General features: G+C 43.0%; 2 protein-coding genes across 2 annotated transcripts in view; one reads left to right on the top strand and one right to left on the bottom strand.

Annotated features, from left to right (window-relative positions):
* Positions 1-98: 98 nt before the first annotated feature.
* TMED1 (transmembrane p24 trafficking protein 1) lies at positions 99-20,614 on the top strand. The gene is made up of 4 exons (XM_056570510.1): positions 99-285; positions 1,835-1,932; positions 9,707-9,890; positions 19,545-20,614. The coding sequence occupies exons 1-4, from the start codon at positions 124-126 to the stop codon at positions 19,761-19,763; spliced, it is 663 nt and encodes a 220-aa protein (XP_056426485.1). The 5' UTR covers positions 99-123; the 3' UTR covers positions 19,764-20,614.
* A 5,038-nt stretch (positions 20,615-25,652) lies between these two features.
* DNM2 (dynamin 2) overlaps positions 25,653-27,957 on the bottom strand; it is a 91,947-nt gene continuing 89,642 nt past the window's right edge. Inside the window, exon 21 of the mRNA XM_056570513.1 lies at positions 25,653-26,538. Within this exon, the coding sequence (XP_056426488.1) occupies positions 26,496-26,538 (43 nt within the window). The 3' untranslated portion in view covers positions 25,653-26,495. The remainder of the gene's footprint in view (positions 26,539-27,957) is intronic.

Below are 27,957 nucleotides of genomic sequence, written 5' to 3' on the forward strand. Positions count from 1 at the left end.
CGATCGCCGCCAGAGCCAATGAGAAGTCAGGATGAAGTTGCTGACGGCTGTGTGAACCAATGAGAGGCGGAGCTGTGTGTGCGGAAGCCGCCTCGGAGTCGGAGCAGGGTCTTAGCCGATCTTATGGCTTCGGTACGGGGCCTGGTGTTTCTGCTGCTGCCCCTGATCACAGCGGGGCTGACCCAACCCCAGGACTCCGAGCTGACCTTCCTGCTGCCGGCCGGGAGACAAGAGTGCTTCTACCAGACGGCGCTGTACAATGGCAGCATGGAGGTGGAGTACCAGGTAATGTCATAGAGGTGTATGGGAGTGTTATACTGCAGAGTTGCACTCACTATTCTGCTGTACACACATTACATTACTTATCCTGTACTGATCCTGAGTTATATCCTGTATTATACTCTAGAGCTGTACTCACTATTCTGCTGGTGAGGTCACTGTGTACATACATTACATTACTTATCCTGTACTGATCCTGAGTTATATCCTGTATTATACTCCAGAGCTGCACTCGCTATTCTGCTGGTGAGGTCACTGTGTACATACATTACATTACTTATCCTGTACTGATCCTGAGTTATATCCTGTATTATACTCCAGAGCTGTACTCACTATTCTGCTGGTGAGGTCACTGTGTACATACATTACATTACTTATCCTGTACTGATCCTGAGTTATATCCTGTATTACACTACAGAGCTGTACTCACTATTCTGCTGGTGAGGTCACTGTGTACATACATTACATTACTTATCCTGTACTGATCCTGAGTTATATCCTGTATTATACTCTAGAGCTGTACTCACTATTCTGCTGGTGAGGTCACTGTGTACATACATTACATTACTTATCCTGTACTGATCCTGAGTTATATCCTGTATTATACTCCAGAGCTGCACTCGCTATTCTGCTGGTGAGGTCACTGTGTACATACATTACATTATTTATCCTGTACTGATCCTGAGTTATATCCTGTATTATACTCCAGAGCTGTACTCACTATTCTGCTGGTGGGGTCACTGTGTACATATATTACATTACTTATCCTGTACTGATCCTGAGTTATATCCTGTATTATACCCCAGAGCTGTACTCACTATTCTGCTGGTGGAGTCACTGTGTACACACATTACATTACTTATCCTGTACTGATCCTGAGTTATATCCTGTATTATACTCCAGAGCTGTACTCACTATTCTGCTGGTGAGGTCACTGTGTACATACATTACATTACTTATCCTATACTGATCCTGAGTTATATCCTGTATTATATTCCAGAGCTGTACTCACTATTCTGCTGGTGAGGTCCCTGTGTACATACATTACATTACTTATCCTGTACTGATCCTGAGTTATATCCTGTATTATACTCCAGAGCTGCACTCACTATTCTGCTGGTGGGGTCCCTGTGTACATACATACATTACATTACTGATCCTGTACTGATCCTGAGTTATATCCTGTATTATACTCCAGAGCTGCACTCACTATTCTGCTGGTGAGATCACTGTGTACATACATTACATTACTGATCCTGTACTGATCCTGAGTTATATCCTGTATTATACTCCAGAGCTGCACTCACTATTCTGCTGGTGGGGTCACTGTGTACATACATTACATTACTTATCCTGTACTGATTCTGAGTTATATCCTGTATTATACTCCAGAGCTGTACTCACTATTCTGCTGGTGAGATCACTGTGTACATACATTACTGATCCTGAGTTATATCCTGTATTATACTCCAGAGCTGCACTCACTATTCTGCTGGTGGGGTCCCTGTGTACATACATTACTGATCCTGTATGATACTTTGTCATCTCTTTCTAGGTGATCGGAGGGGCCGGACTGGATGTAGATTTCTCGGTCACCACCCCGTCCGGGATCCTTTTGATTATGGAGCGGAGGAGATCTGACGGTGTCCACACGTAAGTGACTGACTACTACAACCCTCACTCTGCTTCTACACGATGGTGACCTGGGCAGTAACCATGAGGGCCGCCATATCTGGCGAGATCTCTTACTGACCTCTGACCCTGCCATGTCTTTAGACCTTCCCTATTAGTTACTCTTCTCACAAATCTAGAAAACCATGTGAGGACGGTGTTTCCCAACTGGTGTGCCTCCAGCTGTTACAAAACTACAACTCCCAGCATGCCCGGACAGGCGAAGGCTGTCTGGGCATGCTGGGAGTTGTAGTTTTGCAGCACTGGTTGGGAAACACTAGGATAGAAAGCTTTTTTTTTTTTTTTTTAAATGAAAGCAGCAATCTGATTGGTTGCTATGGGCAACTGGGCAGGTGTTGATAAATGTCCCCCCACTTTTATTTTTCTGCTGTGAAAGTGCTGACATGTGTCAAATTTATGAATTGGCGCAGGGCTTACGATAAATCTGTCCGACCAATAGACAGCCAGGAGAAATGACCTCAGCACAGTCAATTTTATTATGAAACTAGCTGAGTACCCGGCGTTGCCGGTTTTTCCTTCCTAATCCTTGTTGGGGAGGAAAATAAACAAAGGAGGAAGATTTTGACTTCACATCCCTCATATATTGTTGTCATATCCCAACCCCATATCCCGTCCTTCTATCCCGTCATCATATCCCGACCTCACATCCCGTCCTCATATCCCGACCCGTAATATGTGACCAGGTATTGAAATATCTCCAGCCGTACAGAAGTTATGTGAGAACATACATTTCCCATTAATTTGCTTGGGACTTTAAAAAAAAACCCCGACCCTCACAAATGGTGGTAGTTAAGGGTTAAATTAACTATCCTATATTTTAAGTGAACATATAAGTAACATGTGACCAAGTATTATGGAAATATCTACAGCCGTTTGGAAGTTATGCAGTAACATATATTTCCCATAGACTTGTATGGGACTTTAAACATAAACCCCGACCCTGGCAAATGGTGGTGAGTAAGGGTTAAATCACCTATCCTATGTTTGTTGTTGACATATAAGTAACATGTGGCCAAGTTTCATGTTAATATCTTTAGCCATTTGGCCGTGATGCTGGAACATACACACACACACACACACACACACACACACACACACACACACACACATACACACATACATATATATATATATATATATATATATATATATATATATATATATATATACATACACACACATACACACACACATACATACATATATATATACATACACACACATACACACACACATACATACATATATATATACATACATACATACACACACATATACACATACATATACACATACATACACACACACACATATACATACACACACACACACACACACACACACACACACACACACACACACATACATACACACACACACACACACACACACACACACACACACACACACACACACACATACATACATATATACACACACACATACATACACACACATACACATACATACACACACACACACACACACACACACACATACATACACACACATACATACATACATACATACATACACACACATACACATACACACATACACAAATACACACACATATATATACACACACACATACATACATACACACACACACACATACACATACATACATACATATACACACACACATACACATACATACATACATATACACACACACGTTGAGTTTTATATATATAGATTAAAATTGCCCGTGTTGTGTTGCTTGTTGCTGTATTGCATTGCTGACCCCTATAACGTTCTTGGCCCAGATTTATCAAACTGTGTGAGAGAAAAAACTGATTTTTCCCACAAGACCCAATCACAGTTCAGCTTTCACTTTACCACAGCTCGTTCGCTTTGATTGGTTTCTGTGGTAAAATCTCTCCATTTTTTTTCTCACACAGTTTGATAAATCTCCCCTCTTATTTTTCTATATACGCAGTTGTACAAAGCTCCTTTTTTCTCAACGTGATCTGTAGTTTTTAACGGTATCACTTTTATATACTTTACATATATGTGATATTTTTTTTTGTGTGTGTTCCCAACTGGCGTATACGCTGCATATTCCTCGCTCACTATACACACAGGGCTTTCCAGCGGCAGTCCTATGCGAGTAGTGAGTGTTAGAGGCGGGGCCGTCGCCGGTGTGAGGTGGTTTTTTGCACCCCCGTAGATCCATGCGTCCGCTCCTCCCCCAGCTCTCCAAATATTTCCGAAGCTAGAGCAGAGGGAGGGCAGAGCAAGGGGAGAGAGAAGTACACGCCCCCTCCCTCATCTCCCCTCCCTGAGCTCGGCTGGACGCAGATCTCTACGGCCCGCCCCCTCCCTGAGGACATAGATCTCCACGGCAGGTCCCCTCCCTCATCTCCCCTCCCTGAGGACGTAGAGCAGTGCTCACAATGAGCTCTATGTGTAAAGGGGGACATACTGTATGGGCTAAAGGGGGACATACTGTATGGGCTAAAGGGGGACATACTGTATGGGCTAAAGGGGGACATTTAGCCTGTACAGTATGTCCCCCTTTAGCCTGTACAGTATGTCCCCCTTTAGCCCGTACAGTATGTCCCCCTTTAGCCCGTACAGTATGTCCCCCTTTAGCCCGTACAGTATGTCCCCCTTTAGCCCGTACAGTATGTCCCCCCTTTAGCCCGTACAGTATGTCCCCCCTTTAGCCCGTACAGTATGTCCCCCTTTAGCCCGTACAGTATGTCCTCCTTTAGCCCGTACAGTATGTCCCCCCTTTAGCCCGTACAGTATGTCCCCCCTTTAGCCCGTACAGTATGTCCCCCTTTAGCCCGTACAGTATGTCCTCCTTTAGCCCGTACAGTATGTCCCCCTTTACACATAGAGCTCATTGGGAGCACTGCTCTACGTCCTCAGCTCGGGGAGATGAGGGAGGGGACCTGCCATGGAGATTTACGTCCTCAGCTCGGGGAGATGAGGGAGGGGACCTGCCGGGGAGATCTATGTCCTCAGGGAGGGGAGATGAGGGAGGGGACCTGCCGAGGAGATTTACGTCCTCAGGGAGGGGAGATGAGGGAGGGGACCTGCCGTGGAGATCTATGTCCTCAGGGAGGGGAGATGAGGGAGGGGACCTGCCGTGGAGATCTATGTCCTGAGGGAGGGGACCTGCCGTGGAGATTTACGTCCTCAGGGAGGGGAGATGAGGGAGGGGACCTGCCGTGGAGATTTACGTCCTCAGGGAGGGGTGATGAGGGAGTGGACCTGTCGTGGCGATCTATGTCCTCAGGGAGGGGGCGTGCCGTAAAGATCTGCGTCCAGCCGAGCTCAGGTAGGGGAGATGAGGGAGGGGGTGTGAACCTCCTCCCTCCTCTTGCTCTGCCCTCCCCCAGTTCTAGCTTCGGAAATCTTCGGAGAGCTGGGGGAGGAGCGGACGCATGGATCTACGGGGGTGCAAAAAACCACCTCACCCCGGCGTGATTGTGATGCGCGGCTCCGCCTCCAAAACTCACTACACACAGGGGGAGATTTATCAAAACCTGTCCAGAGGAAAAGTTGCTGAGTTGCCCATAGCAACCAATCAGATCGCTGCTTTCATTTTGCAGAGGCCTTTTCAAAAATGAAAGAAGCGATCTGATTGGTTGCTATGGGCAACTCAGCAACTTTTCCTCTGGACAGGCTGCCGACGGAAAGCCCTGTGTGTATAGTGAGCGAGGAATACACAGCGTGTTACCCGCTGCAAATTTTGAAATACGCTGCATATACGCCAGGTGGGAACGCACCCTTGCGTTGTTTGAGATGTCACCAAAAATCACACGGCGATACCAGATATGTTTTTGTTTTTTCGTTAATTTTTTTTATTTGTAAAATGGGAAAAGAGGGTAACTTTATTTTTTTATATTTATTTATTTTTTAACGGGGGAGGGGCTTCTTCACATTTATTAAAACTCAGGGTATGCTGGGAGTTGTAGTTGTGCACCATAAAGCGGGACACATGTTATTCTGGGTTCACACCACGTTTTTTCAATACAGTTTCCATATATATTTTCAATTTGAAAACCGTGTGGAACCGTATTAAAAAACCGTATACATTGACTCTCCATTGAAAACCGTATGCCAAAAGATGCATTAGGTTGTGTCCATTTTGCATCCTGTACGGTTTTGTCAGTTTTTTTTCGCGTACCCAAAACCGTAGTCTACCACGGTTTTTGGAGCGGGTGAAAAACTGTATTAAACCGCATTTATTTATTTATTTTTTCAACATGGGAGTCAATGGGAACCGTACAGAACTGTATGTGCGTGCGGTTCCATCCGGTTTTCACCATACAGTTTATGACTTTGCACAGGTTTTTTTCTTGGAATTTCAATCAATCAAACAAGTGAAACTTTATTCATTCAAGTTAAAAACGAATATTTTTTTTTTTCTTAAAAAAAACGATGCAACCAGACATCATTCTTCAAACCGTATACGGTTTTCAACACTAAACGGATTATATTTTGTACACACGTTGTGATACAGTTTAGGCTGGGTTCACATCACGTTTCTGCCATACTGTTTTCAATCCGTTTTTCTAAAGAAAACCGTATGGCAAAAAAACGGATGGAACAGTATGGTAAAAAGTAAACCGTATGCGTTTTTAAACAGTATACTGTTTTTAAAAGTGCATACAGTTCTGTCAGTTTTTATAAAAAAAAAAAAAAAACATATGTTTTTGAAAATTAAAACTGGGGAGGGGTGTTGGGTGGGGACTTTAGGATGCAAATGCACATGTGCAAAGTAAAAACCGTATACGGTTTCCCGTATGGAACCGTATGCATGTGCGTTTCCCATTGACGTCCATGTTAAAAAAAAAAAAAAAAAAAAATATGCGGTTGCAGTACGGTTTTTCGTTTCAATCATTTTTATTAAAGTTTTATCGAACATACAAGTATCAAACCAAAAGAAAAGGTTGCAGGTAGTTTCCTTAAAGTAACACGTCAGTATTACATCAAAAGAACATTAAACAGTCAACCTGTTGAACGCAGGTACATCACCTCGGTATTGAAATGTAAGTATATACATGCAAAGCCCATATGACATAAATGACATAATTGACATATGTATCCCCCATATCTCCCGGATCTCCTCCTTAACATCGAGATATCAGTAAATCTGCAGTACGGTTTTTAAAGCAGAGTCAAAAACATGGTCAACCACGCTTCTGACTCCGCTTTAAAAACCGTACTGCAACCGCATACTTTTATTTATTTATTTTTTTATTTTTTTTAATGTCAATGGGAAACGAACATGCATACGACTCCATACGGGAAACCGTATACGGTTTTTACTTTGCACATGCGCATTTGCATCCTAAAGTCCCCACCCAACACTCCTCCCATTAAAAATGGACAAAATTATCAAAAACTTATGTTTTTTTTTTTTAAACAGTATACACTTTAAAAACTCATACGGTTTACTTTTTTCCCTTACTGTTCCATCCGTTTTTTTGCCATACGGTTTTCTTTAGAAAAACGGATTGAAAACGGTATGGCTAAAACGTGATGTGAACCCAGCCTGACAGGTTTTTTTAGAAATCCGTTTTTTTTTTCTTTATCAAAAACCTGATACAGATTAGCCTTAGCACAGCCAGCCCCAACCTATGACTCTCCAGCTGTTGCAAAAACTACAACTTCACTGTCATTTTTTTACCTCCGTACACCCCTTTGTAAGTTTCCTACTCTGCGGCTTTTTCACCTGTTGCACCAAAATGTGCGCCTTTTTAAAAATGCTGTCCACAGGCCCTTCTGTAGGGCTGGGTTCACACTACGGTTTGAACTTTCGGTTCCCGTATATGGCTGGGAGGAGGAGCGGGGCTTAATCGCGGCGCCCGCCCTCAGCCGTATTCGGGAACCGTATTTAATGCAAGTCTATGAGCCGACCGGAGTGAACCGCAGCCTCCGGTCGGCTGCCTTTTCGGCCGTATGCGGTTTCCCGACCGCAGGCAAAAATTTTGTCGACCGCGTTTTTGCCTACGGTCGGGAAACCACATACGGCCGAAAAGGCAGCCGACCGGAGGCTGCGGTTCACTCCGGTCGGCTCATAGACATGCATTAAATACGGTTCCCCTATACGGCTGAGTGCGGGCGCCGCGATTAAGCCCCGCCCCCTCCCCCAAACCGTATACGGGAACCATAAGTACAAAACGTGGTGTGAACCCAACCTAAGCCAGGTCTGGGCCGGTGTAGATTTGCGGTGTTTTGGAGGGGTTTGCAACTTTTTTGTGCAACTTTTTCAAAAATATGATAATTTTCTGACCACTGCATCACACCACGATTTTCCCCTACGGTTTCTGTATACAGTTTCATTTTGAAAACCGCAACCATTCGGAAAACCGTATCCATTAACATACCGTTCAAAACCATATGCAACATTATGCATATGGTTACATGCGTTTTGAAGTTCATAGTTTTTTTTTTTTTTTTTTTTCTGCTTTATTTAATTTTTTTTATTTTTTATTTTTTCCCCCCTGTACTCAAAACCGTGGTCTAGCACGGTTTTATGTCTGGGTGACAAACCGTATTGCAGCCGTATACGGTTGTTTTAACATGGGAGTCTGTAAAACTTTTTTTTTTTTTTTCTAAATCAACTGGTGGCAGAAAGTTAAACAGATTTGTAAATGATTTCCATAAAAAAATCTTAATCCTTCCAGTTCTTATTAGCTGCTGAATACTACAGTGGAAATTATTTTCTTTTTGTAACACAGAGCTCTCTGCTGACATCACGAGCACAGTGCTCTCTGCTGACATCATGACCACAGTGCTCTCTGCTGACATCTCTGTCCATTTTAAGAACTGTCCAGAGTAGGAGAAAATCCCCATAGCAAACATACGCTGCTCTGGACAGTTCCTAAAATGGACAGAGATGTCAGCAGAGAGCACTGTGCTCATGATGTCAGCAGAGAGCTCTGTGTTCCAAAAAGAAAATAATTTCCTCTGTAGTATTAAGCAGCTAATAAGTACTGGCAGGATTAAGATTTTTTTTTTTTTAATAGAAGTAATTTACAAATCTGTTTAACTTTCTGGCACCAGTTGATTTAAAAAAAAATATATATAATAATAATTTCCACCGGAGTACCCCTTTTAAGCACACGGTTGCATACGGTTTGGTCTGGATTTGAAGAATACGGTTTGGCTTAAAGGGGTATTCCAGGAAAAAACTTTTTTTTTAATATATATATCAACTGGCTCCAGAAAGTTAAACAGATTTGTAAATTACTTCTATTAAAAAAATCTTAATCCTTTCAGTACTTATGAGCTGCTGAAGTTGAGCAGTTTTTTTTTCTGTCTAAGTGCTCTCTGATGACACCTGTCACGGGAACCGCCCAGTTTAGAAGCAAATCCCCATAGCAAACCTCTTCTACTCTGCTCTCTGCTGACATCTCTGCTTGTCTCGGGAACTGCACACTGTTGCCAGACAGAAAACAACAACTCAACTTCAGCAGTTGATAATTATTGAAAGGATTAAGATTTTTTAATAGAAGTAATTTACAAATCTGTTTAACTTTCTGGAGCCAGTTGATATATTAAAAAAAAGTTTTTTCATGGAATACCCCTTTAAAAAAAACTGATAGAAAACTGCCCCCTTCTCATTCATTTGAAAGAGCCGACCGGACTCAGCTAGTGACTCCGGCATTACATTTTCAGTCGTTTTCATTCCTTATTTCTGATATGGATCCCCCTACATTGTTATACGTAGCGTCCCTCTTTATTTCTATACGTCTTGTGATTTGCGCAGGGTGGAGCCCACGGAGGCCGGAGATTACATGATCTGCTTCGATAACTCCTTCAGCACCATTTCGGAGAAGCTGGTGTTCTTCGAGCTGATCTTCGACAGCCAGCAGGGGGACGAGGAGCCGGACAGCTGGGCGGATATAGTGGAGCCGGATGAGCTCCTGGATATAAAGATGGAAGACATTAAGGTAAAGCTAAAAATAAATCCTCCCGTTCGGGGGGGTTTAGATTCATCACGCGTGTGGGGAAACGAAGCGAGCCGAGAGGAAAACATCAGAAACCATAAAATAAAATTAATCTGACCTTACAGCAGTGTTTTCCTAACCAGGGTGCCTCCAGCTGTAGCAAAACTACAACTCCCAGCATGCCCGGACAGCCGAAGGCTGTCCGGGCATGCTGGGAGTTGTAGTTTTGCAACAGCTGGAGGCACCCTGGTTAGGAAAACACTGCCTTAAAGGGGTACTCCACTGGAAAACTTTGCAACAGCTGGAGGGCCATAGTAAGGACACCTCTGATCTACAGGATATGCCGGAGAACAAGACAGATCCATGGGGGCCTCACAACTTAAAGGGGTACTCCACTGCAAAACATTTATTTATTTATTTATTTATTTATTTTTTTCAACTGGTGCCAGAAAATTAAACACATTTGTAAATTCTATTTAAAAATCTTAATCCTTCCAGTACTTATCAGCTGCTATGTGCTCCACAGGAATTTCTTTTCTTTTTCGAATGTCCTCTCTGTCTGACCACACAGTGCTCTCTGCCGACACCTCTGTCCATGTTAGGAACTGTCCAGAGAAGGAGTAAATCCCCCATAGCAAATCTATCCTGCTCTGGACAGTTCCTGACATGGACAGAGGTGTCAGCAGAGAGCACTGTGTGGTCAGACAAAAGAAATTCAAAAAGAAAAGAACTTCCTCTGTAGCATGATTAGTACTGGAAGGATTAAGACTTTTCATTTACAAATCTGTTTTTTTTTTTTTAACTTTCTTGCACCAGTTTATTTAAAAAATAGATAAATATCTATCTATCTATATATATATATATATATACACACACACACACACACACAGTGGAGTACCCCTTTAACCCCTTAAGGACCAGGCCAATTTTATTTTTGCATTTTCGTTTTTTCCTCCTCGCCTTCTAAAAATCATAACTCTCTTCGGGCATGCTGGGAATTGTAGTTTTGTCACAGCTGGAGGCACCTTGTTTGGGAAACACTGCCTTACAGACACAAACATAGATCTTAATAGGACAACACCATTTAAAGGGGTTTTGTTCCACAATAGAGTAACAGAAAAAGATATCCGGCACTGTTATGATTCCTTCCTAAAGTGTGAGCATATGCTGCTGATTTAAAGGGGTACTCCGGTGAAAACCTTTTTTCTTTTTAAATCAACTGGTGGCAGAAAGTTAAACATATTTGTAAATTACTTCTATTAAAAAATCTTAATCCTTCCTGTACTTATTAGCTGCTGAATACTACAGAGGAAATTCTTTTTCTTTTTGGAATGCTCTCTGATGACATCACGAGCACAGTGCTCTCTGCTGACGTTATTATAATAATAATAACGCTTTATTTATTGTTGTCCTTAGTGGGATTTGAACCCAAGTCCCCAGCACTGCAAGGCAGCAGTGCTAACCACTGAGCCACCATGCTGCCCTTAGCATACATCTGCTATGCATGGTTGCTAAAATGGACAGAGATGTCAGCAGAGAGCACTGTGCTCGTGATGTCATCAGTGTTACAAAAAGAAAGGAATTTACTCTGTAGCATTCAGCAGCTAATAAGTACTGGAAGGATTAAGATTTTTTTAATAGAAGTAATTTACAAATATGTTTAACTTTCTGCCACCAGTTGATTTAAAAGAAAAAAGGTTTTCACCGGAGTACCCCTTTAATGCTATGAGTCCAAAGATCAATGTAGGTGGTGCTTCACGCTGAGATAAGGCAAGTGAATAACTGAACACATAAGAAAAAGAATTACGGAGCAGCTCACCAGTTCCAGGAGATCAGACATGTAACATCGCGGTCAGGCGGTGGGAGGACGGGGAGGCTGAGATGTTACGGGGGGGGGGGGGGGGGATCAACGTCAGGGCCACAGCTGTATCGCACTCTATGGTGCTTCGTCAGGCCCCTGTGACGGGGGCCTGACGAAGCACCAAAGGGTGCGATACGGCTGTGGCCCTGACGTCTGATTCCCCCTGAAACATCTCAGCCTCCCCGTCCTCCCACAGCCTGACCACGATGTTACATGTCTGATCTCCTGGAACTGGTGAGCTGCTCCATAATTCTTTTTCTTATGTGTTAAACCATTTAAAGGGGTACTCCACTGCAGGCTGCTGGGTTTGTGACGTCACGTCCACGCCCCTCTCGGCGCAAGTCTATGGGAGGGGGTGTGGCGAGGCAAAAAGTAAGATCACGTGGCTTTAGGTTGGTTTCACACTTGCCGTTTAGAGATGCCTTAGTGCGTCTATTACAGCCGTAAGTCCCGTCCTGACTGCACGTCTGATGACCTGAAGGTTTGGTTCATCAGATCAGCGGTTTGCCTGGGATATGTGTCAATATTTGGCAAGTGTGAAAACAGATAAGGATTTAACCTCTTAAAGGGTTATTCCAGGAAAGTTAAACAGATTTGTAAATCACTTCTATTAAAAAATCTGAATCCTTTCAGTACTTATGAGCTTCTGAAGTTAAGGTTGTTCTTTTCTGTCTAAGTGCTCTCTGATGACACGTGTCTCGGGAACCGCCCAGTTTAGAAGCAAATCCCCATAGCAAACCTATTGTAAACTGGGCGGTTCCCGAGACGCGTGTCATCAGAGAGCACTTAGACAGAAAAGAACAACCTTAACTTCAGAAGCTCATAAGTACTGAAAGGATTAAGATTTTTTAATAGAAGTCATTTACAAATTTGTTTAACTTTCTGGAGCCAGTTGACATATATAAAAAAAAGTTTTTGCCTGGAATACCCCTTTTAACCCCTTAAGGACTCAGCCCATTTTGGCCTTAAGGACTCAGACAATTTAATTTTTACGCTTTCGTTTTTTCCTCCTCGCCTTCTAAAAATCATAACTCTCTTATATTTTCATCCACAGACTAGTATGAGGGCTTGTTTTTTGCGCGACCAGTTGTCCTTTGTAATGACATAACTCATTATATCCTAAAATGTATGGCGCAACCAAAAAACACTATTTTTGTGGGGAAATTAAAACGAAAAACGCAATTTTGCTAATTTTGGAAGGTTTTGTTTTCACGCCGTACAATTTCTGGTAAAAATGACGTGTGTTCTTTATTCTGAGGCTCAATACAATTAAAATGATACCCATTATTATATACTTTTATATTATTGTTGCACTTAAAAAAAATCACAAACTTTTTAACCAAATTAGTACGTTTATAATCCCTTTATTTTGATGACCTCTAACTTTTAAATTTTTCCGTATAAGCGGCGGTATGGGGGCTCATTTTTTGCGCCATGATCTGTACTTTTTTTTGATACCACATTTGCATATAAAAAACTTTTAATACATTTTTTATAATTTTTTTTTTAATAAAATGTATTAAAAAAGTAGGAATTTTGGACTTTTTTTTTTTTTTTTTCGTTCACGCCGTTCACTGTACGGGATCATTAACATTTTATTTTAATAGTTCGGACATTTACGCATGCGGCGATACCAAATATGTCTATAAAAAATGTTTTTTACACTTTTTGGGGGTAAAATAGGAAAAAATGGACGTTTTACTTTTTTATTGGGGGAGGGGATTTTTCCCATAGGGGTCTATTCATAGCAATACCATGATTGCTAATACTGATCTGTTCTATGTATAGGACATAAAACAGATCAGTGTTATCGGCGATCTTCTGATCTGGTCTGCTCGATCACAGACCAGAGCAGGAGACGCCGGGAGCCGCACGGAGGAAGGTGAGGGGACCTCCGTGCGGCGTTATGAATGATCGTATCCCCGCAGCAGCGCTGCGGGCATTCCGATCATTCATTCAAATCGCGCACTGCCGTAGATGCCGGGATCTGTATTGATCCCGGCACCTGAGGGGTTAATGGCGGACGCCCGCGAGATCGCGGGCGTCGGCCATTGCCGGCGGGTCCCTGGCTGCGATCAGCAGCCGGGATCAGCCGCGCATGACACGGGCATCGCTCCGATGCCCGCGGTTATGCACAGGACGTAAATGTACGTCCTGGTGCGTTAAGTACCACCGCACCAGGACGTACATTTACGTCCTGCGTCCTTAAGGGGTTAAGGACCTGGCATGTGTATCTTTAAATGGTAATTCTCATTAAAACTAATTTTTGCTATTGCACTCCTTTATGGTAAATAAAAAATCTTTCTAATGTACTTTGTAATTTGATCTATTTGCTTCTCAGCATAATTTCAAAAACTAACAAGTTGTTATTATACGTTTTGATTAAAAAGTACAAGCCCACACACCACGTCAAGGCCACCTCGTTAGAGTGGGTCCCTAACCTGACACTGGCATAGCGCTGGACAGCGACCAATGCCTCCGAGACCCCGTGCCCAACTTACTTTGTTTAAATGTTTTATTGTACTATGTTTTATTTGTGTTTAAAAAAGCTGCCACTAGGTGTCTCCCTACTTGTCCAGAGCACATTTCCCCCCCTCATCTCTTGCACAGACTTTGGACTCCTGCTGTCCTGGCAGAAGTACAAAATCAGGAAATCCTGGAGGGGTGTGTCCAGCCTTAGCCAATCATAGCTCACCTCACACACTGTACTGCTCTGGGCTGTGTGTAGCAGAGTGAGGGAGGAAGTTCTCCCCTGTATGGCTTCAGATGATGTAATGCCTGCTGGGGAACATTTTTTTTTTTTAAGCAGTATAATAATAGAAAAGTATATATTATCATGGGTATCATTTTAATCGTATTGACCCACAGAATAAAGAAAACCTGTTTATTGTACCGTAAAGTGTACAGCGTGAAAACAAAACCTTCCAAAATTAGCAAAATTGCGGTTTTCTTATAAATTTCCTCACACAAATAGTAGTATTTTGGTTGCACCATACATTTCATGAGTGATGTCATTACAAAGGACAACTGGTCGCGCAAAATACAAGCCCTCATACTAGTCTGTGGATGAAAATACAAAAGAGTTATGATTTTTAGAAGGCGAGGAGGAAAAAAACGAAAACATAAAAATAAAATTGTCTGAGTCCTTAAAGGGTTAAGGGATTAAAAAACCTTTTTATATTTAGACTTTTTCACTTTTTACTTGTTTGGCTGAAAATGTGTAGTATGTCAACCCAGAAAACACGGGTGTACAATCCACACAATTGCACGATCTGGCGAGCGCTAGGACCGCTAAGAAATGCGCCATCTCATAGACGAGCGGAATCTGCAGAAGGAATAGACAAGTACTTCACTGACATGTAACCTTTACGGTCCAGCTGGTCTACTGCTGCCATGGCAACCAACAGAACCCAGCGGTCGGGACCCCCCTGTCAATCCCATAGAAGATGTAATCAGTACTGATCACGGCATCTATGGAGTTAAAGGGGTACTCCGGTAGAAAACATTTATTTTTATTTTTTTATAAATCAACTGGTGCCTGAAATTTAAACAGATGTGTAAATGACTTCTATTTAAAAAAAAAATCTTAATCCTTCCAGTACTTATCAGCTGCTGTATGCTCCAGAGGAAGCAGTTCTTTTCTTTTTGAATTTCTTTTCTGTCTGACGACAGTGCTCTCTGCTGACACTTGAACTGACCAGAGTTAGAGCAAATCCCCATAGCAAACCTCTTCTGCTCTGCACAGAGGTGTCAGCAGAGAGCACTTTTGTCAGACAGAAAAGACGTTTCAAAAAGAAATGAACTTCCTCTGTAGTATGCAGCAGCTGATAAGTACTGAAAGGGTTAAGATTTTTAAATAGAAGTCATTTATAAAATCTGTTTACCTTTCTTGAAAAAAAAAAAAAAAAAAAAACCTTTTCCACCGGAGTACCCCTTTAATGCTGGTGAGACAGCCGGGTCCCGATTCTGATCTCCTGCAGCACATCGCGCAGTGCAGGATATTTCTAGGACCAGTCGCATTGATCGGTCAGCAGCTGGGACATATGCATACGTCCTGAGGCAGGAAGGGTTTATCCAGGGATAGAAAACAGAGCAAATTTCTTCTAAAAAAACAGCACCACCCCTGTCCTCAGGTTGTGTGTGGTATAACAATTGGGCTCCATTGACTTCAGTAGAACTGAGCTGTAATACTGTAATCCTGGATAGCACCTTTTTAAGGGAGTTAACCAGGATTAGAAAAGCATAGTTGGTTTCTTCAAGAAATAGCGCCACACCTCTCCTCAGTTTGTCTGTGGTATTGCGGCTCAGTTCTATAAGTGAATGGAGCTTTTATTCCAGTGTTTCACAACCAAGGTGCCTCCAGCTGTAGCAAAACTACAACTCCCAGCATGCCCGGACAGCCTTCGGCTGTCCGGGCATGCTGGGAGTTGTAGTTTTGCAACAGCTGGAGGCACCCTGGTTAGGAAAACACTGCCTTAAAGGGGTACTGCACTGGAAAACTTTGCTACATCTGGAGGGCCATAGTAAGGACACCTCTGATCTACAGGATACGCCGGAGAACAAGACACATCCATGGGGGCCTCACAACTTAAAGGGGTACTCCACTGGAAAACATTTTTTATTTATTTTTATTTTTTTTAAATCAACTGGTGCTAGAAAATTAAACACATTTGTAAATTCTATTTAAAAATCTTAATCCTTCCAGTACTTATCAGCTGCTATGTGCTCCACAGGAAGTTCTTTTCTTTTCGAATGTCCTCTCTGTCTGACCACACAGTGCTCTCTGCCGACACCTCTGTCCATTTTAGGAACTGTCCAGAGAAGGAGTAAATCCCCATAGCAAATCTATCCTGCTCTGGACAGTTCCTGACATGGACAGAGGTATCAGCAGAGAGCACTGTGGTCAGACAAAAGAAATTCAAAAAGAAAAGAACTTCCTCTGTAGCATGATTAGTACTGGAAGGATTAAGACTTTTCATTTACAAATCAGTTTTTTTTTTTTAAGTTTCTTGCACCAGTTTATTAAAAAAAAAAAAAAAAAAAAATATTATTATTTATATATATATATATATACCGTATTTATCGGCGTATAACACGCACTTTTTAGGCTAAAATTTTTAGCCTAAAGTCTGTGTGCGTGTTATACGCCGATACCGCCCCAGGAAAGGCAGGGGGAGAGAGGCCGTCGCTGCCCGCTTCTCTCCCCCTGCCTTTCCTGGGGTCTAGAGCGCTGCTGTCGGCCCTTTTCACCCCCTGGTTATCGGCGCCGCTGCCCGTTCTGTCCCCCTGACTATCGGTGCCGGCGCCGATAGCCAGGGAGAGAGAAGCGGCGCCGACAGCCAGGGGGAGAGAAGGGGCAGCGGCACCCATTGCCGGCGCCGCTGCCCCGTTGCCTCCCCCCATCCCTGGTGGCATAATTACCTGAGTCCGGTCCGCGCTGCTCTGCTGCTCCAGGCCTCCGTCGTGCGTCCCCGGTGTCATTGCTATGCACGGCGCGGCGCATGACGTCAGAGCGCCGCGCCGTTCAGCGCATAGCAATGACGCCGGGGACGCACGACGGAGGCCTGGAGCAGCGGAGCAGCGCGGACCGGACTCAGGTAATTATGCCACCGGGGATGGGGGGAGGCAACGGGGCAGCGGCGCCGGCAATGGGTGCCGCTGCCCCTTCTCTCCTCCTGGCTGTTGGCGCCGCTTCTCTCTCCCTGGCTATCGGCGCCGGCAATGGGGCGCCGGTACCGATAGTCAGGGGGACAGAACGGGCAGCGGCGCCGATAACCAGGGGGTGAAAAGGGCCGACAGCAGCGCTCTAGACCCCAGGAAAGGCAGGGGGAGAGAAGCGGGCAGCGACTGCCTCTCTCCCCCTGCCTTTCCTGGGGGTGTATCGGGGTATACACGGGCACACACGCACCCTCATTTTACCATGGATATTTGGGTAAAAAACTTTTTTTACCCAAATATCCTTGGTAAAATGAGGGTGTGTGTTGAAGGCCGGTGCGTGGTATACCCCGATAAATACGGTATATATATATATAATATTTTTTATTTTTTTTTACTTACAGTGGAGTACCCCTTTAACCCCTTAAGGACCAGGCCAATTTTATTTTTGCATTTTCGTTTTTTCCTCCTCGCCTTCTAAAAATCATAACTCTTATATTTCCATCCACTGACCCATATGAGGGCTTGTTGTTTGCGTCACCAATTGTACTTTGTAATGACATCACTTATTTTACCATAAAATGTACGGCGCAACCAAACAAACATTATTTACGTGGGAAAATTTAAAAGAAAGCCGCCATTTAGCAAATTTTGGAATGTTTTATTTTCACGCTGTAAACTTTATGGTAAAAATTATGTTTTCTTTATTCTGTGGGTCAATACGATTTAAATGATACCCATGTTTAGAGATGAGCGAACATACAGTAAATTCGATTCGTCACGAACTTCTCGGCTCGGCAGTTGATGACTTATCCTGCATAAATTAGTTCAGCTTTCAGATGCTCCTGTGGGCTGGAAAAGGTGGATACAGTCCTAGGAGACTCTTTCCTAGGAATGTATCCACCTTTTCCAGCCCACCGGAGCACCGGAAATCTGAACTAATTTATGCAGGAAAAGTCATCAACTGCCGAGCCGAGAAGTTCGTGATGAATCGAATTTACTGTAAATTCACTCATCTCTACCCATGTTATATGCTTTTCTATAATTGTACCGCTAAAAAAAAATCTCAAACCATTTTAACAAAATTAGTATGTTTGAAATTGCCCTATTTTGACCACCTATAACTTTCTAATTTTTCCGTATATGGGGCGATATGAGGGCTCATTTTTTTTTTGCCTTATGAGCTGTAGTTTTTATCGGTACCACTTTTGCTTATATTTTACTTTTTTATAAAAAAAAAAATTATGGAATAAAATGTGACAAAATAGCATACATTTTTGGACTTTTTATTTTATTTTTTTTATGTTTAAGTCATTCACCATACGGGATAATTAACAAAATGTATGTTTAGTTCAGACTTTTATCCATGCAGTTAGAGATGAGCGAACTTACAGTAAATTCGATTCGTCACAAACTTCTCGGCTCGGCAGTTGATGACTTTTCCTGCATAAATTAGTTCAGCTTTCCGGTGCTCCGGTGGGCTAGAAAAGGTGGATACAGTCCTAGGAGACTCTTTTCTAGGACTGTATCCACCTTTTCCAGCCCACCAGAGCACCGGAAAGCTGAACTAATTTATGCAGGATAAGTCATCAACAGCCGAGAAGTTAGTGACGAATCTAATTTACTGTAAGTTCGCTCATCTCTACATGCAGTGATACCAAAGATGTATGTATGTTTATTTTTTTTTTCACGCTTATTTGGGGATAAAATGGGAAAAACCTATTTATTTACATTTTTATTTGGGGAGGGGATTTCTCACTTATTATTATTTCTTTTTTTTAACACTTTTTAATAGTCCCCGTGGGGGACTATTTATAGCAATCATTTGATTGCTAGCAAGTGATCAGTGTTCTCGGTGATCTTCTGCTCTGCTCGATCTCGGACCAGAGCAGAAGACCCCTGGGGATGGACGGAGGCAGGTGAGGGGGCCTCCATCGGCCACTATGGATGATCGTATTGCCGCGGACGATCCGATCTTCCATTTTACCGACCGCACTGCCGCAGATGCCATGATCTGTATTGATCACGGCATCTGAGGGGTTAATGGCATTTACGTCAATTGTCGTTAAGGGGTTAATCAGTAATCATTATTTTTGGCCCTCCCCCTTTGTAGACGTCATCGTCTCCTCTTCTCCCCATAGGAGTCCATAGAGAACATGAAGTCCAGGCTGGAGCGCAGCATGCAGATGCAGACCGTCCTGAGAGCCTTCGAAGCGAGAGACCGCAATCTACAAGACAGCAACCTGAGCCGGGTGAACTTCTGGTCGGCCGTGAACCTGGGGTTGCTGGTCGTTGTGGCCTTCACCCAGGTTTACATGTTAAAGAGCCTCTTCGACGACAAGCGTAAGATTCGGACGTAGTACGAGGCGGTTTTCCACCTTCGGTCCAGTCATTTGTCGTCTTCACAGTCTTCCACCACAGCCAAGGATTTAAATTAAAACACTGAGATCTGTGTCAAATTTACACAAAAAAAAATTATAAAAAAAAAAAAACATAAGAAGCACAAGGACTTCCTTAAAGTAGGTGCTGTCACGTCTTAGCATGGGGTCTTCTCATTTCAGCCATGGATTCATCAGATGGACCTGATCAGTTGAGACACACAAACGAAAAGTAGGGTCAAGGTGGCCGTAGGCTGGAAGGAGTCTCCCCCAACAAATGTGAACACATCTGCCCAATCTCGCCCCCCCCCCAGACCTTATGAGCCCCGTCCTTCTTATAGAATAGGGATGAAGCATACATTTAGCAATAGTAAGTGCCCAGTCATCTCATCTGGTGGTTACATCTCCTCACGCAGTCAGAGGGTTGTTGTCTGGGTTGGCACCCATAGCGGTCCCCCTATTTATATGGCTACTGCTATGAGCCCCCTGCAACCTTGTCAGGATTGTCATTTTATTTACGGTTTGTGGTTTTTGTAGCAGTTCTGTGTCCAGACTGTGAATAATGTAGCTCTTTCTTCCATCTCCCTTAGCAGGAAATCCCAGCATCTTAAAGGGGTACTCTGCTGAAAAACTTTTTTTTTTTTAAATCAACTGGTGCCAGAAAGTTAAACACATTTGTAAATGGCTTCTATTTAAAAGTCTTAAGTACTGGAAGGATTATCAGCTGCTGTATGCTCCACAGGAAGTTCTTTTCTTTTTAAATCTCTTTTCTGTCTGGCCACAGTGCTCTCTGCTGACACCTCTGTCCATGTCAGGAGCTGTCTAGAACAGGAGAGGTTTGCTATGGGGATTTGCTCCTAATCTGGACAGTTCCTGACATGGACAGAGGTGTCAGCAGAGAGCACTGTGGTCAGACAGAAAAGAACAACTCAACTTCCTATAGAGCATACAGCAGCTGATAAGTACTGGAAGGATTAAGATTTTTAAATAGAAGTAATTTACAAATTTGTTTAACTTTCTGGCACCAGTTGATTTAAATAAGAATTCAATTTTTATTTTTTTTAACCAGAGTATCCCTTTAAGCCACCAATGGCTTTGTACCAGCCTATGCCATTGTCCTGCTCTCTGAAGATATGAAAACTCCCCATCATCTAAGCCCTGAAGCGTGGGTCTATCCCGTCAAAATGTTACAGGAAGTGATGTCTATGTATGAGGGGCGGGGCTTCTTTATAAAAAATAAAACATAAAAAAAACAAAAAAACCTATCCAAAAAATCTCTGTACACTGTATTGAAGGTATCCGCTTGCTGTTCCCAACCTTTTTATGCTTAGGAGTAATATTTGATAATCAGAGGGGAACAATGAGAGAGATACAGACCCAAAGCAGCACAGAGTATTTTAGGAGATGCCAAAGTTCAGAAGGAGAGAGCTGTAACGGGATAGGTTCAGAATAAGGAACTCCGTACAGAAGCAATAAGGCTCTTCATATCCACAGATCTCACAGTAACAAAGAGTATACCACCACCAGCAACTGGCAGCAGCCGCGGTCAGTCCTCAGGATGTGAATTTACTCCCCCATGGGGCTTCCAGCAGTACTGCACCCAAATCCCAACAATGTGCTCCACGGGCATCAACCTCCGATCCCACCTTGGCTATGAGATGCTGAAATTATGAGATTATTTTTTTTTCATAATGTGTTTTTAATTACTGATAAAGCTTGACTTGTGTCTTATGCAATTTTTATTGCTCATGTTGACGTAGTCGTGTCACTTAAAGGGGTACTCCGCCCCTAGACAGCTTATCGCCTATGTTAAAGGGGTGCTCCGCTGAAAACCTTTTTTTCTTTTAAATCAACTGGTGGCAGAAAGTTAAACATATTTGTAAATTACTTCTATTAAAAAAAATCTTAATCCTTCCTGTACTTATTAGCTGCTGAATACTACAGAGGAAATTCTTTTCTTTTTGGAATGCTCTCTGATGACATCACGAGCACAGTGCTCTCTGCTGACGTTATTATAATAATAACACTTTATTTATTGTTGTCCTTAGTGGGATTTGAACCCAAGTCCCCAGCACTGCAAGGCAGCAGTGTTAACCACTGAGCCACCATGCTGCCCTTAGCATACATCTGCTATGCACGGTTGCTAAAAGGGACAGAGATGTCAGCAGAGAGCACTGTGCTCGTGATGTCATCAGTGTTCCAAAAAGAAAGGAATTTTCTCTGTAGCATTCAGCAGCTAATAAGTACTGGAAGGATTAAGATTTTTTAATAGAAATAATTTACAAATATGTTTAACTTTCTGCCACCAGTTGAATTAAAAGAAAAAGGGTTTTCACCGGAGTACCCCTTTTAAAGGGGTACTCTGCCCCTAGACATCTTATCCCCTATGTTAAGGATAGGGGATAAGATGTCTGATCACCGGGGTGCAGAGAAAAGTTCGCGCCATGCCTGATGACTCACGATACATGGGCCGGAGGATCGTGACGTCACTGACCCGCCCCCTCAATGCAAGTCTATGGGAGGGGGCGTGGCAGCCACCACGCCCCCTCCCATAGACTTGCATTCCTGTATCGTGAGTCATCAGGCACGAAGCACCTGTCTAGAGGGGCGGAGTACCCCTTTTAATGAGGGTTTTCAGGACTAGAAACACATGGTTGCTTTCCTCCAGAAACAGTGCCACCCCTGTCCGGAGTTTTAGTCTGATATTGCAGCTTGTACCAATTAAAGAATAAGTAGTGAGCTGCAATACCACAGCTAACCTGTGGACACGGATGGCGCTGATTCTGAAAAAGTGTTTTCTAATCCTGCATAACCCCTTTAAATGGACTTTTTTGGGGGTAATTTTGCTTGTTTGGGCTCTTCCTTTTTATATTACAATGAACCACATTGCTGCTATGAAGAAGTTTTGTATTTTTATAGCTCCTCCTCAGTGCCTGCTCTTTAAATAGCAATGGAACTTCTTTGTGACGTTTACTGTTTTTATTGTGTTACGTGATGTGTTATATGGAGAAAAGACACGAGCCGCAGGAAATGGTACAGATTTAGTATGCGTATACTTCTTGTTCTATGTATATCTGGCCAGATTAATGGGAAATAAAGATAATTATCTAATCTTTCCACGAGAACAGTGTTTTTTGATAGTTATGGAAAACTTTGTGACATCACCCATTGGTCCCAACTAACCCTCACTCACGGTTTAACAGTACCGGTGCTCCCAAGATAACCCTGCCTTTATAGCATATCACCATTCCTCATCAGGTAACCCGGCCTCGTTGTCTGACATCACCGGTTGTCATTACAGAACCCCGCTCCTTCGTGTGATCTCACCGGTCCACCCAAGATAACCCTGCCTCTTCAATGAGACCCCTAGTTCTCCCCAGATAATATCTTAATTACATCACTAGTCCTCTTCAGATGACCAGGATTCCACAATGACATCACTGGTCCTCTCAAAATAATCCTGCCTTCCCACTGACAGCACTAGTTGTCTCCAGAGGACTAGTGATGTCATTGAGAAGGCAGGGTTATCTGGAGAGGACCAGTGATGTCATTGAGAAGATATCTGGGGAGAACTAGTGATGTCATTGAGAAGGCAGGGTTATCTGAAGAGGACTAGTGCTGTCATTGGGAAGGCAGGGTTATCTGAAGAGGACCAGTGATGTCATTGAGAAGATATCTGGGGAGAACTAGTGCTGTCATTGAGAAGGCAGGGTTATCTGGAGAGGACTAGTGATGTCATTAAGATATCTGGAGAGGACTAGAGATGTCATTGAGAAGATATCTGGGGAGAACTAGTGATGTCATTGAGAAGGCAGGGTTATCTGGAGAGGACTAGTGATGTCATTGAGAAGGCAGGGTTATCTGGGGAGAACTAGTGATGTCATTGAGAAGGCAGGGTCTGTCCATACATCCCTAGGAGACAGGGTTCTCTAGGGAGGTATAGTAATGTCTTCGAGGCATGGTTATCTGAAGATGATTAGTGCTATCACTGAGGAGGCAGAGTTATCTCCTGATCTCCTCACTCACAGCACCAGTCATCTCCAGAAAACTGCCTGACAGCATTAGTCCTCCTGATATCACTGCCTCCTAACTGAAATCCCTAGTCATTCCCATCCTCATTGAAACCATTCATTATCCCCAGATAACCCTGCCTTCTCAATGACATCACTAGTCCTCTCTAGATAACCCCGCCTTTTCAGTGACATCACTAGTCCTCTCCAGATAACCCTGCCTTCTCAATGACCTCACTAGTCCTCTCCAGATAACCCTGCCTTCTCAATGACATCACTAGTCCTCTCCAGATAACCCCACCTTCTCAATTACATCACCAATCCTCTCTAGATAACCCCGCCTTCTCAATGACATCACTAGTTGTCTCCAGATAACCCTGTCTTCTCATAGTGAAATCAACAGCTCTCCCGAGATAACAGTACCTCATTGTCTGAGACCACTGACCTTGGTTTTTCCATTTCCCTCTAAACATATCTGGCCTCTTCAAGGAAATGCCTGACCGGTGATCCCAGAGGTGAGATGGTCTCCGTATTATGTGGCTCATTTGATCCCTACTGTACACAGGTCCCTTAAAGCAAAATTGATGATGGTGTGGTGGCAGTATAATGGTTAAAATTTCTTGGCAACTTCGTAGCATGAGACATGCAAGTTTATGGGACTTACAATAAACCTGTATCCTGATCACTGTCTTCGGCAACAAAGTTAAAGGGGTACTCCCCTGGAAAACAATTTTTTTTTAAATCAGCTGGTGCCAGAAAGTTAAACAGATGTGTAAATTATTTCTATAAAAAAATCTTAATCCTTCCAGTACTTATCAGCTGCTGTTTACTACAAAGTACTGGAAGGATTAAGTTTTTTTTTTAATAGAAGTAAAAATCTTCATCCTTCCAGCACTGAGCTGCTATATGCACCACAGGAAGTTATTTTCTTTTTGAATGTCTTTTCTATCTGACCAGTGTTCTCTGCTAACACCTCTGTCCATTTTAGGAACTGTCCAGAGCAGGATAGGTTTTCTCTGGACAGTTCCTAAAATGGACAGAGGTGTCAGCAGAGAGCACTGTGGTCAGACCGAAAGGAAATTCAAAAAGAAAAACTTCCTGTGGCGCCTATAGCAGCTGATAAGTACTGGAAGGATTAAGATTTTTAAATAGAAGAAATTTACATATCTGTTTAACTTTCTGGCACCAGTTGATTAAAAAAAAAAAAAATTCCAGGGGAGTACCCCCTTTAATAGATTTCAACAGATATCTTACCACCACCCCATCATAGGAGTTACACTTTAAAGGGGTACTCCACCCCTAGACATCATATCCTCTATCTAAAGGATAGGGGATAAGGATGTCTGATCGTGGGGGTCCCGCAATATAGCATGCAGCACCCACCTGTATCTGCTTCCGGCAGCGCTGGAGGTTCTGGCTCCCGACCACGGGAACGGAAGATCGTGACGTCACGACTCCGCCCCCGTGTGATGTCACGCCCCCTCAATGCAAGTCTATGGGAGGGGGCGTGACAGCTGTCACGCCCCCTCTCATAGACTTGCATTGAGGGGGCGGGGCATGATGTCACAATCTCTTGCCAGAGAGCCAACAGTTTGTTCCAAACGCTGAGCAGCGGAGTACCCCTTTAACAGCAATGGCTAATATTGGCTTCTATAGGAAATAGGCATAAAATGGCAAATACGTAACAGGAACCCTGATCTCTAAATAGGCAACCTTTCCCCGAGGTGGGACCCTCTGCTATTTCATGGCATATCCTGAGCATATAAGTCAAAAATAAGTGGTTAAAACCTGAAGATGAGGAGGTATCGAGGTCTTCTATTTACCAAACCAGTATGGACGGTATCTACCACCTTAGAAGACATTATTACCAATAGACCGTGGTTAAAAGATTTTTTTATTAAGAAGAGACTCTCTAGTTTAACCATCTTATACATCATACAGAATCTTCGTTAGTTTGTACAAGCATCTTCTCCCCCGTGATTCTCATAATATAATCTTACCAAATAGAATATAGATTATTTGTCACCTACCTGTGGATCTCCAGCTCTAGTGACCCTACAACACCTATCCCGGAGGTCCACAGGTTGGAAAACACCCATCCAGACCAGGGGTCTTGGCGATTCTCCAGTGTAAGGAAATTAGAAAAACTACCAAGTCCCGGTCTTCTGATCCAAAAACCCTCTCAGTGCCAACTACAGCATTATAAAACCACTCTCCGGACTAGATACGGTATAGGTCAACTCATTTTACAACCCCACCCCAATGTAGACTGCACCACAAAGGCAGCCTTGGGTAACTCCCCAAATATACAGTGTACAGTTGAAAACATCAAATCTACAGTCAAAAAAAGTAGATGATCCAGGTCTCCTTCTGGAAATGATGGAGTCACTTGTAGACGTGTCCATGGCTTCTTATAGACCCAGATGCCTACAGAACCAATTGGTCTTCATTTTGGAGAGAAATGGACAGTTTGGTTGGTCACATATGACGGGCACATTGGTCTAACCAACTTGTCTTTAGCAACTTTGATGCCTCTTAGAACGTCAGGTGTTGGTCCAAAATTGTTGATCCAATCCTTGGACTAAGACAGTCCCCCCTTTACATCCATTAGGGTATAGCGGAAGAGTACAAAAGTAGACAAGGCAAGTCTAAGGAGGAGACCCGAGTGGGAGGGCCCCATTGTATCCCATACGGGAGGACGTTGTCACCAAAACTGATTCTTGGCTGGGGCAGTTGGAGGTGGTCTTCTGCATGGAAACAAAAATGGAGACTCGATGATTGTATGTGGAATAAAACACCATGTGTGAACGGAACATGTGCACATTTTTTTTCTTGCAAGTAACATGTAGCAACATTAGAGCGGCGCGGCCCCCGAGGAGACAGAACTGCTAAAAATATACTTGGTATCTTTGTATTTCTACAACTGTTGAATAAAAATATAGTAAAGTGTTAAAATTTCTAATTTTCAGTTTTCCCTTTTTTTATTTTGTTAGAAGTATTATGGTGTTTTTCTTTTTGCTGTGTTGTTTTTTTTCTTCTTCTCCTTGTATATATGTATAAATTTAAAGGTGTATTCCAGGAAAAAAAATTTTATTTTTTATTTTATTTCAACTGGTCCCAGAAAGTTAAACAGATTTGTAAATTACTTCTATATATCTATCTCTCTCTCTCTCTCTCTCTCTCTCTCTCTCTCTCTCTCTCTATCTATCTATATATAAAAAAAATCTTAATCCTTCCAATAATTATCAGCTGCTGAGTTGTTCTTTTCTGTCTGACAACAGTGCTCTCTGCTGACATCTCTGCTTGTCTGGGGAACTGCACAGAGTAGAAGAGGTTTGCTATGGGGATTTGCTTCTACTCTGGACAGTTTCAGAGACAGGTGTCCTCAGAGAGCACTTAGACAAAAAAAAAAAGAACAACTCAACTTCAGCAGCTCATAAGTACTTAAAGGATTAAGATTTTTTTTTAAACGAACACTGCAAAGTATTTTTCAATTCAAGATTTATTCCATGTTGCAGACAAAGGTTACAAGTGACGCAGTGAAGGGAAGGGGGAGAACAGACATCAGCGCCGGGGAGCTGAAAAAGAACAGCTACCAATCGTTTCGCAGAAAATACTGCTTGTTCACAAGTGCTTGAACAAGCAGTCTTTTCTGCGAAACGATTGGTAGCTGTTCTTTTTCAGCTCCCCGGAGCTGATGTCTGTTCTCCCCCTTCCCTTCACTGCGTCACTTGTAACTAGAGATGAGTGAACTTACAGTAAATTTGATTCGTCACGAACTTCTCGGCTCAGCAGTTGATGGCTTTTCCTGCATAAATTAGTTCCGCTTTCAGGTGCTCCCGTGGGCTGGAAAAGGTGGATACAGTCCTAGGAAAGAGTCTCCTAGGACTGTATCCACCTTTTCCAGCCCACGGGAGCACCTGAAAGCTGAACTAATTTATGCAGGAAAAGTCATCAACTGCCGAGCCGAGAAGTTCGTGACGAATTGAATTCACTGTAAGTTCGCTCATCTCTAGTGGTGAGTGCAACTTTCATTCTTTTTCACTTGATTCATTGTGCTTTATTTCTGGACTGTTAGCACCTCCACATAACTGCTTGTACCTTTGGCCCTGACCCGTACTCGGGACCCTGGATTGCACTCGTTTATTAACTATTTCTTCTTAGCT

The sequence above is a fragment of the Hyla sarda genome, chromosome 4 (assembly GCF_029499605.1).
Source record: "Hyla sarda isolate aHylSar1 chromosome 4, aHylSar1.hap1, whole genome shotgun sequence".
Classification (NCBI taxonomy): domain Eukaryota; kingdom Metazoa; phylum Chordata; class Amphibia; order Anura; family Hylidae; genus Hyla; species Hyla sarda.

Coding starts and splice junctions, on each gene's coding strand:
- TMED1 (XM_056570510.1), top strand. CDS start 124: ATGGCTTCGGTACGGGGCCTGGTGTTTCTGCTGCTGCCCCTGATCACA. Junction 1,933..9,706: donor AGATCTGACGGTGTCCACAC/GTAAGTGACTGA, acceptor TGATTTGCGCAG/GGTGGAGCCCACGGAGGCCG. Junction 9,891..19,544: donor TAAAGATGGAAGACATTAAG/GTAAAGCTAAAA, acceptor TTCTCCCCATAG/GAGTCCATAGAGAACATGAA.